Raw genomic sequence first — 13,452 nt, 5'->3', positions numbered from 1 at the left:
AAACCATGAATGTGTCAGAGATTTTTTTTTTACAATCTGTGTCTTTAAAGGCACAATATTGGATTTGCAGTGTAGACAGAAAGCAAATGAAAGGAACAATCTAAGCGTTTATGCATCTGCGGGCTTGAAAATGAAATAGAGGTTTTCTAGAGACGAGACATGGGCCTGTAGTAGTCAAAACAGGTAACAGGTTTAAAGTACTATAACATTTTTTTTGTTTAGTCAAAATCGGTCCAAGTGTTATTAAATTAGAAATCTGCTTTATAGATGCTCCCTTAGATTCATGGCACAGAATAATGAAAAGCGAGTATTATAATTTGGTCATCAAACTAAAGCCCCTCATGCTTGTGAGGATGGGACGGTTTTGGACGAATTGAGTTTATAAACACTGGAGATAAAGTGGGAAGGCTGTTTTTTCCTCTCTCTTTTTAAACACGTGAAAAGAGCAGTTTGAGCCTTTAGTTTGGAGCCGCATGTTCCTGTGATCGGGCCCATAATGGCTCATCACCCTGAAGAAGAAACGGATCCTGCCCAGCTGTCATGTCGCACGTTTCCCAACACGACAGCGGAGTCAGACCTGGGGATCCGGGCTTGAAATTGTTTCCAGGTGGTACCTGATAGAAATTGCGATGTGCCTGAAACCTGCAATTTCCCTTGGTTTTGCTGTGGTCCTGTGATCATCACCACAGGAATTTATTGTGGGGATATCTGTAACGCACACAATACTACTGACTGCAGACAATAAACAAGATTAATTGCTGATTAAACTTTACTCTAGCACGTTATCAAATTGAATGCATCTTTAAAACGCATGGACCCTTTTTTGATGGCGGGGAAGGGTGACTTTACAAATCTGAGCACCATTTCTGATCATTTTAATGTTGCAGCTTACAGTACATATGAGGAAAACAACCTCAAAAGCTGTACAAGTTAATGAACACACTTGATTTCTGAAAGAGGAACTCTGGCTACCTCGGATATGCATGTGTGCATTAAGTCCTTGTTATTAGGAACCACATTTTAACATATACATGTATGCCTAAGACACTCCACATGAGCAGCTACCTACTGCTCTCTCATCAGAACCCAGGCAAGAAGCATTGTAACTGTATGCAAATCTATTTACATTGGAATGGGGCTTGGGATCTTCAACTCAGGCAACAAAGTTGAAAACCGAGGCCAACAAATAAATGAAAGTTTGCCTAAATCCATCAGATAATAGAGGCAGTGTTAAGACTAACCACGGAGCTGAGCTAAACAGGGGATTACTCCTGGGTTTTGCATCAGTTACTTTCTGCTGGGTGGCCTCACTTGTCAAAAAAAAAAACGTTTAACGGGAGGACATTCACATGGCACATTGAGAAAAGGAGTGCACTTAATTCCATCAAAGCTCAGAAATCAGTCATTAATTTATTCTAGGCCCCCAATTGTTGGTCATTTCTGAAACATCTGGTCCCAAACTAGGAACAGAATACGGGCTTTTTTCCTTTGCTGCAGTTAGCAGAGTGAAAATTGAACATAAGAATTATTCATCTGTTTAATTTTTGTTTAAACATTTTAAATATTTTAGAAGCCAGCAAAAAAGAAAAGAATTGAAAACGTTCCAGTAAACACACAATAGGTAAGGCACATTTTTGTTTGCCGCAAGCTGACAGCCGCTTCGTGGTATGAACAGAGATTTAGGACGTCACCTAACAGTGCAAATCTCACCCAGGCGGTTTAAGATTCCAATTAAAAAAGATTCCGTAAAAGCAATAAAATGGAAAAAGTCCCCAATTTCAGCGTTTGAAAGGCTTCACCTCTCTGTGCAGTTGGTTACTGTGTGGAAGACAGCCATGAAATAAAAAAATAATAAACCTACCAGAGGAGTTTTTATGCTCTCAGCTACAGTTTCTGTTTGTTGGATGCAGTCGACGTGTGATCTCAAGGTTATGGGTCATTTCCAATTAGTCCCAGATTCATATTTTGATTGTGAAGGGAAATTGCTGATTCTTTCACTTGCCGTGTTTATGTATGGGGTAAATTTAATCATCATTGCTGTGCACTTTGCCTTTATAGTGTAGATTTTTTTTCCCCTCCCTAACAAGATCTGCGGCAAACTAGATTATCTAAAAAGGGATCCCATTTTATGTGTGCTGAAAGAGGTTCTTTGCAGACCAATCCCGTTTTAAAAATTTGTTTGGTCCATCAGATGCGTGCAAAGTATCGGCGGGGTAAGAGATGATACGAAAAATCTCGTTAAACAGCTTGTGAAATTTAATGTCTGAAACAGTGCTTTTGAGAAGGAGCAGATTATGACTTGCATGACGACTCCTTCCAGCTCTCTGGGAAATGAGCTGTTGACATTCTTTCGGGTCACCATCCAAGATAGGAGGCCAACCACAAGGATTCAGCAGATAAATCCATCCAGAGAGACCTTTATCCATTTCACTACAACTTGGAAAGGTTGATGCAGGATAGTGAGCATTAATGTAGCCTTTTTCTTGTTCATCAAAGCTGAGCCGTATTTTTTTTTTTAGTTAAATGTTTTTAAACCAAATGACCCAAATCGTACGTTTTACAGGTTTTGCCGGGCGAGTCATTATTTATATACCCTCAATATACACGATCTCTCTAGTCTTCTCCCCCTCTACTCTCTTATCAAAAAAAGGCAGCTCCTTGATTAAGGTTCATTGGGCAACCAGTCAGAAATGACTTCTGCCACGCCGTTTTCCTTTCGAAGAAAATCTCAAAGGTTTTTCGGCATCTTTGCATGTGATTGGGGTTTGTGAAGTGTTGTGGGGATGAGTTTAAAAAGGGAGAAGACTAACGACACACCAGTAACGTTGCCGTTAATCAGAAGCTTGGGAGATTAAATAAAAGGACTAGAAGCCAACTTGGTGTTGTATTGAGAAATTGTACTGCTGTCGAGATAGACAGCGACGTTTTTCTTTTTCCCATGATTCTCTGTGCAACCTGGGGCTAGCAAATACCCTGCTGCGCTGAAAACCCCAAGAAAAGACAAAAGCACAATGAAGTAGAGAGCTTACCACCGGCAGCTTTCACAGACCAGCAAAGTAGGCAAACTATACATCTCGGCCACTCCAATTTTGTCAGAATGCTAATGAGCCTGCTCTGATCTTTACTCAGCTTCCCGTGTTTTCTACATCTTCAAGGACCACATGGCGCTAACAAAATAAAGACAACTAAATGAGAATTTCGAACGCTTTTTGTGTGAGGACTTGGTGCTTTTCAGTTGGCTTGCTCATTGAATATTCTCAACTAAAAAGAGTGCAACAGGGGGTTGGGTTTGAACTTTTTAACTGGGCAAAATTTGTACAAAAAGTAAATTAGTGTGACAAGAAAAATATGAGAAAAATTTCTGATTAATTTCCACTCTATAATATCACTGACACCTTCAGCCCCACTCGTAGTCTTCCAACAAGAGAGACAGATAAAAGGTGAATGAAGTCTGTGTTCCCAGTGACTGTTTAGACCTCATTTAATAGCAGCGTTCTGTATAAAAGGCACCAGGAAGTACTCAGCATTAGCAGTTGAGATCACTAGTTAATAGGATGATGTCTTTTAGCTTTTGTTACAAGATTATTAGCTAGGATAGGTTTCTGTTCTCATCATAGCCTGGTTTGGAGTGCCTGTTGAGTACAAGTGCTAAAATACTGGTTTCTCTGTATTGTTTGGCATGTATAGTAAAAGCCTTTTAATGCAACACCTTTTTATGGCTTTACCAGGTGATTTTGTCATTGATCTCTCATCTGCCCCTCTTCCAGTATTAATTACCTGAAGTGTTCTGCTTTTCTAAAGGTCCTTGATTTTGCCTCGATATTCAACATAGAAAAGCAAGCTGTAAATAGGTTCCAATGTTCCCAAAACGAAAATATGGTCATTTATCACATCTAGCCTCTTGGTGAGGTTGTTTCGGAGAGCTTTTTCAATCTTAGCTGGCGTTTTGTGATGGTGCAGCCAGTATATGCAATATAACTGCTGTGATTTAAATAGGTTAAGTCTTAAAGGCAGCTTTATGTGCTATTATATGTGGTATTTAGCACTTGGCTTTTAAATGAAGCCTTTACCTTGGAATCTGTGTGTAATTATATATTTCAATGTGGCTATGGGCAGTGCCGACAAGAGCAAAAGACTACATTGCCGATTAGAGAACAGTTTTGAAAACTACACTGCGGGCCGTGTACTTACAAAATTAAAATCAAACACGTGTTTGATTATGAAATAAATTCAAGCTATTTTCTGTCTGAAACACAGAAGTGGCCCTGATCTTGTTTTTAACTTATCTATTTTTATGTCTCCTGAACATGGTGTACGTTTTAATGTAAACCTGTCAGCATCAATACCTGCCTCAGAGCTCCAGGAAAATGTGGACATGCTAGTCTGAAATTAAAAAAACAGAGCCGCTGCTGCAAGTAGCTGATAGACTGTTGGCCTGTGATAATGTTTATTGATTTAAAGAATGCAATTTGAAAAAAGGGGAGGGGGTGGATGGGTGTGTGTGTGTTGGGGCGGTTCAGAAACAGGGGCTTTTTTGGGGGGGCAGTTTTGTTTCTAACTGAGATTTCCTGTAGTAAACCAATGACAAATAAAAACAGCAGATAGAGAAGAGTTAGGCAAGGTGAAATTAAATTAACACTTGGGCTTAAAAGGCAAATCTGTTATCGGAGTCATGTTTGTTTTTGCCTCCCTCCTCCCCGTTATTAACTGAATGTTGTTATCCCGCTAGCAGTGGGAGGAGGTGTTTGCTGAGGGGTGTTTGTGTACTGCGTACTGGAGATGTAGAAATTTATTAGGAGAGTTATCTTCCTCGGGTAATAACAATGCATTCTCTCAGAGCACACGTTCTAACAATTACATAAAAGCATAGGTGATAACTCTGTATGTATAGCCATGCTTCTCCCATTTCAAGAACATTTGCTAAGTCCGTTTGGTGTTTGGCGACATCAAGAAATACTTCAGGTAAAGTGTGAATTTGCTTCCATGTTAATCTACTACGCGTGCCAAACTGGCAGCTCACCCTGTAAAGAATGCCTGTTAATCGGGAGAATTGATTATTGAATCCTAGTTAAGTTGTGACATTATTATTAACAGTTACATCAATAACAGCTGTGATAATATACTAGGCACAACATTTTTTGAACGCTAAGAAAATAATGCAGGTTCTTGTATGAAAAATTATATATAAAAAGAATTAGAGCTAAACCGTACCTCAGCTGCCTTTTTGCCTCGTGAAATTTTCATTATAATGTGTGTTTGCTTTGAATAACTGGTGTAAATTACTAATGACGAACCTTCTGTAACATTTTGGTCCATTAACCAAGGAATTAAATTTAAGTTCTTGTGTAACAAACAGTATTATCATGTTACTACATTTTCTATTGGTTTGGAACACGTAAAGATAGAGGGACATAGTGACTCCTCACTCCACTGAAGCTAAAACTTCGCTTGGTTACTTTTATCTAGAGGTTATTGAAGTGAGGCTGACCTGTCAGCATAAGGGTGGTTAACCAGGTTGAGTTAAACAAGAGAAAATGTGTTACATTCATTTTAGGCTAGTGACGGCCCCTTAAACCACAATGCACAGTGCTTTATCCTGAGATTAGGTATTGTGACAGAAGCTAAACTACCTTTTCGAACAGAGCAAGAATACAGCCTGCTTTTCTTCCTTGCTAACAAGACAGCTCCACACCACAGCCCACTCTAAGTAATTAAATCAATCCTTTGTACTTACCGTATTCTCCTCTAGTGACGGTACGAGATCTGATTATGTGCTTCATGCATATTCAAAGTAAGGCACTGACAGGTCTTTAATGAGCTCTTACTTAATCAGTAGGAACAATGTTCATCTTGTTCTTTTTTCCTCAAGACATTAGAGCAGCGAACAGTAGGGCTAAAATGAAACATGCCGCATTCTTCTGAAAATATATTGTATGTTCAGAAGTGTAGAAGAAATGGAAGTTGCATTCTGCCCCTTAAAAGTCTGATAGACAAATTGGATTACTGGTATTGGATTAAAAAGAAAATGATTGGATAAGAAATGAGAAAAGCTTGCTGTGATCACAGGGTTTTAATATATTTTTTCTTTTTTTTCTTTACTAGGGAAACCCAGGTCTCAGCTACTTATTAAAAGTCGGGATTAATTTGTAATGGTCGCTTTTGTTCATTGTCGTTTAAGATTTATATCTAAACTCTTACAAAAAAAAGTAGAATTTACCAAATTGGTTTTATACCCTCTCTTGTAATTTGAATTGTTTTCTTCTCTCCTGGCGCTTGTATTTTCTGGAAATGGGATCGGTCAAAAAAAGCTTTTGTGAAGATTGTAAGAAAGGAAAGTTCAAAGAGTAATTATCTTTAATGGTTTTGTTTTGGTAAAAAGACAAATTATGTATCCTATTCTGTCCCTGTTCTGCTCACTTATATAGTGCGTACTTTATATTGCTGCAAGTATTCTGTCCATCTGGCTATAGGAAATGTGTGAATGATCTGATTAAATGATTTTATCAATTTAAAGTAAAAAATGGATTAAGGTTTATTTTTTGCAGCTTATTTTTTAAAAAAACCCTCTTGCTACGTGTAATGAAATGAATAACTTCTGCATGCGTTGAAATTTTATATATCAATTTTATTTTCTATGTAAATATAAGCAAACATCGGCGAATGGCAATTTAAATTATTTTAGGATTATCTCCTACGGCTTCTTAAGGTATGATAAGTTTCTTCATTTTTGTATATAAAAACTTTCACTTTAATAATGCAGAAAAAGACACCAGAAATATACAGGAGTGTTTCACCACAGGGCTTTTCCATTATTTTTGTCTGAGTTTGAATGTAGCAGTGGCCAAGATCACTATCTTAATCTTATTTGGCTATTGAAGCTTGCTTACACACTGGTCTATTTCCCGACCTGCAGGCCACTGAAATGTCTCGTCTTTCTTCGTCCATGGCTCATGACATACACATCAACGCAAGCTGAAGACATTGGGAAATCACTATATTTGAGCAGATTTAAAAGACCTTTACTGGTACTGTACTTTGGGATGGGTTGACAAAAATGCAAGTGTTGCTCAGTCTTATTTTGAAGTTTTAGAAGACTTTTTTTTACTCAAATTACCATTTAGTTTGCTTACAATTGACATTTACTGACAGATGCACCTTGGCGATGAAATTTCCCACGGCTTGTGAACAGGTGAGATTTTTTTTTCAAGTGGGAGCAAAAGTACAAGACCATTTAAATCGTAAAGCCTTGTGTAACTTTGATATTGAAGTACAATATTCTTTCATTATGTGCGATTGATTTCCTAGGGAACTGTGAGTGAGCTTATAAGGGCACCATAGACTCCCTACATTTGTGGTTGTAAGAAATACGATGTGTGAACAAAACTGAACTGGTTGAAACACAAGAGATTTCAAAGCAGTTCACTGATTTCTGAGCACATTTTAGTGAAATCCTTACACTGTGCTTTGTTTAGCTGCTTAAACCTTCTGTCCCTAAGATCTCTGCCTGTATTTAAAACCAAGTTTAATTCCAAGGCCATGGATAATTTTGAATTTCTAGTCTTTGATTTCCCACATAGGAAGGTAAGTGATCTTTTCAGGGACGGTTTCTTAAAATGCTAAAGATTGAAAAAGCTTTACTTCAGTCTTGTAGTTACACAATGTAATGCCACATTATTGTCACCTCATGACTAAACTTAAAAGTGTGATATTGCAAAACATATCTTTTAAATGTTAATTGCTAAATTATCTGGTTGTACCGCTTTGAAGTTTTCTTTTTCAGTTGTACCACTTGTGCACGTTCGGAATGCATACTTAATTTTGTGAGCACATACAGGGGTGTATTTTTTTCAGACACTCGCGTATCCAATTTAAATAGTTCCTCTTCCTGGAAGAGAATGTCAAAGAGCGAAGATGGTAGTACTGCCACGGAAATATATTATCATACTGTAGGTCAGCGTTAAAGGGTTAAAACCTGAGGAGAGGGTCTGTGCCCGGTGCCTGATACCGCTATTGTGATGTGCCTGTTCCATTGGCTCTCCATTTCACAGTAAGCTCCAGAACCCTTTAGAACCCTTGCATGTGAGACTCTGGAAAACATGGACCAAGTTTAATGAGTTTTTTTGGGGGGATAATAACTGAAAAACTGCAATATTTTAAAATCCAACAGGTTTCATTAATCTCTGCTGTCCCATTATTATGTTGTTTTTTGTCTCCCTCCTCGTTTTAAGCAACCTGTCGTAACACCTTTATCCTTCACGCCCTGCTTTAAACTTCAGTAAGGCAATTCAAAGCTGATCCTAAATCCTAAAGTTATTAATAATATTACATGCATATGCCACTCCACGTATTAAAAAGGGTCTCCCTGCAGAACAATTGGCCTTTTTTTTTGTTCTGAATGACGGGTCTTTTTTCCTCGGGTTCCTCTGGCCTGCTTCTGCTTCTTTTGTTGCTGCCCAAGGATTTGCCTGCCATGCCACCCTCACATGACCGGCCCAGGGCTGTCACATGGCAGGAAAAAGACGACAACTGCCGCTCGCTACCTTTAATTCTTGACGATAGACAAAAGAAACCACACCAAAAAAAAAACCTCTGGTATTTACTGGACGTGACGACGTTTAAAAAGTAAAAAATAAACCTCTGTGCTAGTGTTAGCAACCTTCCCAGTTTTTTAGAAAATGTTCAATTGCCTTGATTATTCTTTCTTTCCTGCAGTTCCTAAATTGCTGCAAATAACACTTAATATCCAGGCAGATTTTATATGTGGCAGTTTATGCAAATGTATTGTCCATGTTTGTTCTATATACACTATGCATACATTGGTACCGGGAGTTTTAAAATTGCCAGTTTTTAAGTATACAGGTGTGCCGGTAATGTAAGAGAATTAAGTAGCTTGAAACATTACATTTAGCTGCAAAGTGTTTTCACTGTAACTTGCCTGTTAAATAACTAATAATAGGGTACAGCCATTTTTAATATTCAAAGGGGTTTGTTTTTAACAGATTTGGATCAAACATTAAAATCAATCCAGTTTTAAGTTTCATCATTTGGTACATCTTACAATCCTGTTTTGCTTTTATTGACATGGTTGGAAATGTCACTCTTCTGTGGCTACTGTGTTTATTTTACATTTGAAACGAGTTGCTATGAAGTTAGCAGAAGGTAAGGCTGCCTTATTTCGGAATATCCACAGCGCTCTTCAGTGGACACTTGTTAGAGAAATGGGTATGTTTTGGACTGCTTCGTTGTTGGCTAAATCAGTTATCAATATTTTTATGCAGTTTTTTTTTTAGATCTGGTTGTTGTTTTCTAATATGTAATTGTCAGATAATAAACTGAAGGACTTCTGAAGCAGTTGTCAGTCTAAGCACCAGGCATTAAGAATCACCGAAGAGTTGAGATGATTACAGAAGCTTAAAGGATCTTAAAAAAAAACAAATTAATTAGTGTCACAGACATACTTCTAATACTGTCTGAGTGTTTGAGATGGCTGTGTTAACCTCGAACTTTCTGAATTTACATCTTGTTATTCATGGCAGCCTTTCTTGAAAACGTGTAAACTTCTAGCTTGTTCACGAAGGTCTGATCTCCTATTTTAAAATAACCACTCAAGTATTGCCATATCCTTCCAGAAAAAAACTACAGTGTTTATTACAACGCTTTTCCCCCTCACATTTTTAATATTGTTTTCAGTGGCCTAAATCAGAGCCATATATCTGTCAACACCAGGCATTTCTCCTTGAAACACAACAACAATTCAGCCCCTGGCAGGGATTTAGATTTAGCATCTCTTTGTTACCTACACCTAAAGTGTTAATTTGATATGTATTATAATCATGTTTTAAGGGTATTGAACTTGTATTTTTACAGTCATGCTGAATGATGCAGAGGGACAGTCCACACTCCTGATTTTTAAAATCATGTGCCCACTTGTATAAATACAGTAATCTAAGTGTATATCTTCTGTTGACAAAAATAACTTCTGTTGAGTGTCTAGTGTTTTGCCTTTGCAACACATCTGACAGAGTTCCTAAATTACACAGCAATTTGGAGCTTTAAATGAAGCCCCACGTAATCTAATTTATTTCATTCTCCCAACGCTAGAAACAGAAGGGAGCGTATATAACTTCAGTAACTAATTGTTGGTATATTCATTATTGCAGATATGTGTATTATCTATTTAATTTGAATGTAAATGATAAAGTATTAAGTTTGTCTGTGATTACAGGAAATAATAAAGAGGAGGAAGAATCCATGATGCAGGAGTGGTTTACACTGGTCAACAAAAAGAATGCTTTGATACGAAGACAGAACCAGCTCTCTCTTTTGTAAGTAACTGATGTGCTGTTTAATTGATGTGTTCAAAAATGTTTGAACCAGGCTGAAAGAGCATTTATTTCTAAAACATATAGTATATGTCACACAATTTTTATTATAAAAGTAGACTATACTGTATATGTATGTTTCCCTAAGAATGGGTAGTGGCAAATAAATGGCCAAACTATTTTAAAATTAATATGCAACACTTCTACAGTATAAGAATCAGACTTTTCCAGTGCTTAACCCAAAAATGAGTGTTCTTGATATCTGCCTCTTTCTGGGAATTATTCCAGAATTTTATCCCAGAATTTTTCTTTTTAATACAAAAAGGCAATGATTATTCTAAGCACCACAAGATTTTATTAAAAAGCCCCTTTTTATTAAAGAAAATATAATATACCAGTCTTCTTGTTTTTCTTTTTAAACAGTCAATGAATTCTACTTATAACCGTAGTGTCCGAGCATTCCTGGGATCAATGCTCTCTCTGCTTTCATCATTTAATATTATCAACAGAGTATTACATTCTGTTAAAAATAATCATTTTGCAGTGCTGTAAAATTAGAAAAATCGTGATTATGATTTCTCTTCCGAGCGAGTCTTTGTCATACAAATGGAACTGAAGGACAAATTCTATTACGGTAGAATTAGTACAGTTCTAGCACTTACAAAAGAAAAAAATGAAATAAAAATTAAATTTGCAAGTTAACGTTTCCTTTTTGTTAGTTCCGTCAGATGGCTCTAGGTTTGTGTATCAGTTTTTTGAAGTAGATTAATGTTAAGGAGAAAAGGTGCTGACAAGTCCTTAAATCAATGTTTATTAAAGGTTTCTTTAAGTGTTTAATGATTTAGTAATTAACATATTGATGAACTTTTGCAACTTGCCTAGGGAAAAGGAACATGATCTTGAGAGGCGGTTTGAGCTGTTGAACCGGGAGTTGCGGGCTATGTTGGCGATAGAAGGTAAGACGAACACAGAGCCTTTCTGAAAGGAATATGAACAGACTGCACTTTGGCCCAGAAGCGTGCAGTAAAAGTGTGCTTCTTTATGACACAACACTGGGATTTATTTCTCCTTTTCATCAGCAGGGTTGTTTGGTTCAAGTTTCTGATTTTACGGTAATTCTAAACGTTAGTACAGAAAAATAAGTTAATTGATCTTTTCCAACGTTATTTACTAGGTCTCCTTAATTTTAAAAGCGTTTTAGTTTCAGGTGAACCAAACATGCAGGGGAATTTTAAATTCATGATACAAAATTCTGCAGTTACATTTTTTTTATATTGGGATTTGCAGGGGTCCCCCGACTTTTTAAGTGACATAAAACTTTCAAATAAAAAATTAAGACTGTGTATATAAAATCATGCATGTGTATGTGCAATATTCAACTCATTTTAGGTATGCATGTGCATGTTTATAAATGAAAAAATATTTTGAGTCACCAGATAAATCAAGGTAAGCAGACTCTTTTCAGGCTATAAAAGAGGCCATTGTGTTGTATCAAAGTTGTCTGCTTAAGTTTAATCCTTTTGACTGTGTCCTGTTTCTCAAAATGAACCTTTTACAATCAATGCAAATTGATTTTGCTATTCGATTGTGACCTCTTAACCCTTTGGCTGGCCATGGTAATTTCTTTCTTCACCTGATAAGGTACCTGATCCATAATAAATCAATTCTAATTAGTTTGGAGTCTTCACCGATAGCATGCATTCATAGGAAACAGATTGTTTTTGTTGTTACTTCTGTCAGTTTACCTGTTTTTATTTTTTTGTTTGTCAAATAAAGTACAGGCTTTTAAAGATAAAAGTTTTGTATTAATGTAAGTCTTTGCTCAGAATTAGCATTTATCAGAAGATTTTTTTAAGATAATGGAATCCTTCACATTTCACATTTGTAGGAGTATTTCTTCCCTTCAGTGTTAAGTGTTGCTTTATTTATATAGTTGTATCTATTGTGTTTCAGAATAAAAAAAGTAAGTCAGCATCTTTTGTGTTATCCTGAGGTTCTGATAGCTCACATTATGAATTTAAAATTTTCAAGAATAGTTAAAGGGGCAAAAAGACAAACAGATTGTAGGTATTCATATTAAGCTTTTCTTTTTTATTAAGAAAACAATCTTCCGGATGTGATCATTAGTTCTTGAATGGTCAGTGGGTGACTCTTAAGAAAAATCACACCGGGCTGTGTTAACTTTCCAGAGCCTCTTTTGAGCCTGTGCATGCTGCATACATGTGTGCAGGCGCCCGTGTTCTAGACTCTTGCACTTCAACTTGTTGAATTTACAGAATATAACTTATCTGTCTCTTTTTTTTTTTAAAGGAGCACTTAACATTCAAAGGTAGGGCTTTCTTCTTTGAGACAGATAGTTCTGACCTAGTGATGAGGGAAGAGCGCACATCATTTCTTATTTAGTGCTCCAACAGGTCCATTCATGACTGTGCAATACAGACAGGTAATTGCTGATTTGCTTGGCCAGTTGATGACAGAGAGACATAGCCTCTTGAAGTGCTCATGCAGAGACCTACTGATGGAAAGTGAAGGCACTTTATCAGACATGGGCTTGACCTGTCAGCATTGGCTGTGTGGGGACAACCCCTGTTCCTTATTTGTCAACCTTTGTGTTACTTGGTGATGTGTGGACAGTTTTCACATGGCTTGTTGATAAAATATCATATGTGTGGAGAGTTTTTTTTTTTAGGAGGGATGTTTAGGAGGGAGAGTTAGATAAGATTTGATACTGAGATAGACGGACTCCACTGAAATAAATCTTGTGGAATCGCTGGTTTGTATCTTCCAGCAAAGAGCCAGGCATCCTACTCGGGTATAGCCGCCGCGCATTGTGCAAATAAGCTTAATATTTCGCAAGAAGATCAATGAAGCAAAACTTCCTGGCATTATTTAAAAACTTATGCACATGAGAATTTTTTCCCTTTAAGTAATAGCAAAGCGATAGTGATTTTCTAGTAAAAGGTCTTGAGTTTTATTAACGGATTACAGAAGAGAAAAAAAATTGATCCTGGATTTTAGTGTGTTAGGTCAGTGGATTTACAGCACAGCTAACTGAGTAACAAATACTTAAAATGATGTTGGAATAATCTTGTGGTAGCTCTGTTGTTTGTCCTTGCGTATTTAATGTTTG

The 13,452-nt window shown here is 36.9% G+C and overlaps 1 protein-coding gene and 1 long non-coding RNA gene across 6 annotated transcripts in view; one reads left to right on the top strand and one right to left on the bottom strand.

Moving 5' to 3' along the window:
* Positions 1-5,876, bottom strand: part of LOC107079373 (uncharacterized) — an 11,150-nt gene extending 5,274 nt beyond the window's left edge. The window contains exon 1 of the long non-coding RNA XR_001480332.2: positions 5,735-5,876. This is a non-coding gene — a long non-coding RNA (uncharacterized lncRNA). The remainder of the gene's footprint in view (positions 1-5,734) is intronic.
* Positions 1-13,452, top strand: part of ehbp1 (EH domain binding protein 1) — a 133,016-nt gene that overhangs the window by 114,706 nt on the left and 4,858 nt on the right. For all 5 annotated transcript variants that reach the window (XM_069180030.1, XM_006638608.3, XM_015362910.2 and 2 more), the window contains 2 exons: positions 10,226-10,325; positions 11,205-11,278. In XM_069180030.1, the coding sequence (XP_069036131.1) occupies positions 10,226-10,325; positions 11,205-11,278 (174 nt within the window). The remainder of the gene's footprint in view (positions 1-10,225; positions 10,326-11,204; positions 11,279-13,452) is intronic.

The sequence above is a fragment of the Lepisosteus oculatus genome, chromosome 17 (assembly GCF_040954835.1).
Source record: "Lepisosteus oculatus isolate fLepOcu1 chromosome 17, fLepOcu1.hap2, whole genome shotgun sequence".
Classification (NCBI taxonomy): domain Eukaryota; kingdom Metazoa; phylum Chordata; class Actinopteri; order Semionotiformes; family Lepisosteidae; genus Lepisosteus; species Lepisosteus oculatus.
This window is presented reverse-complemented; position numbering and strand designations above follow the sequence as displayed.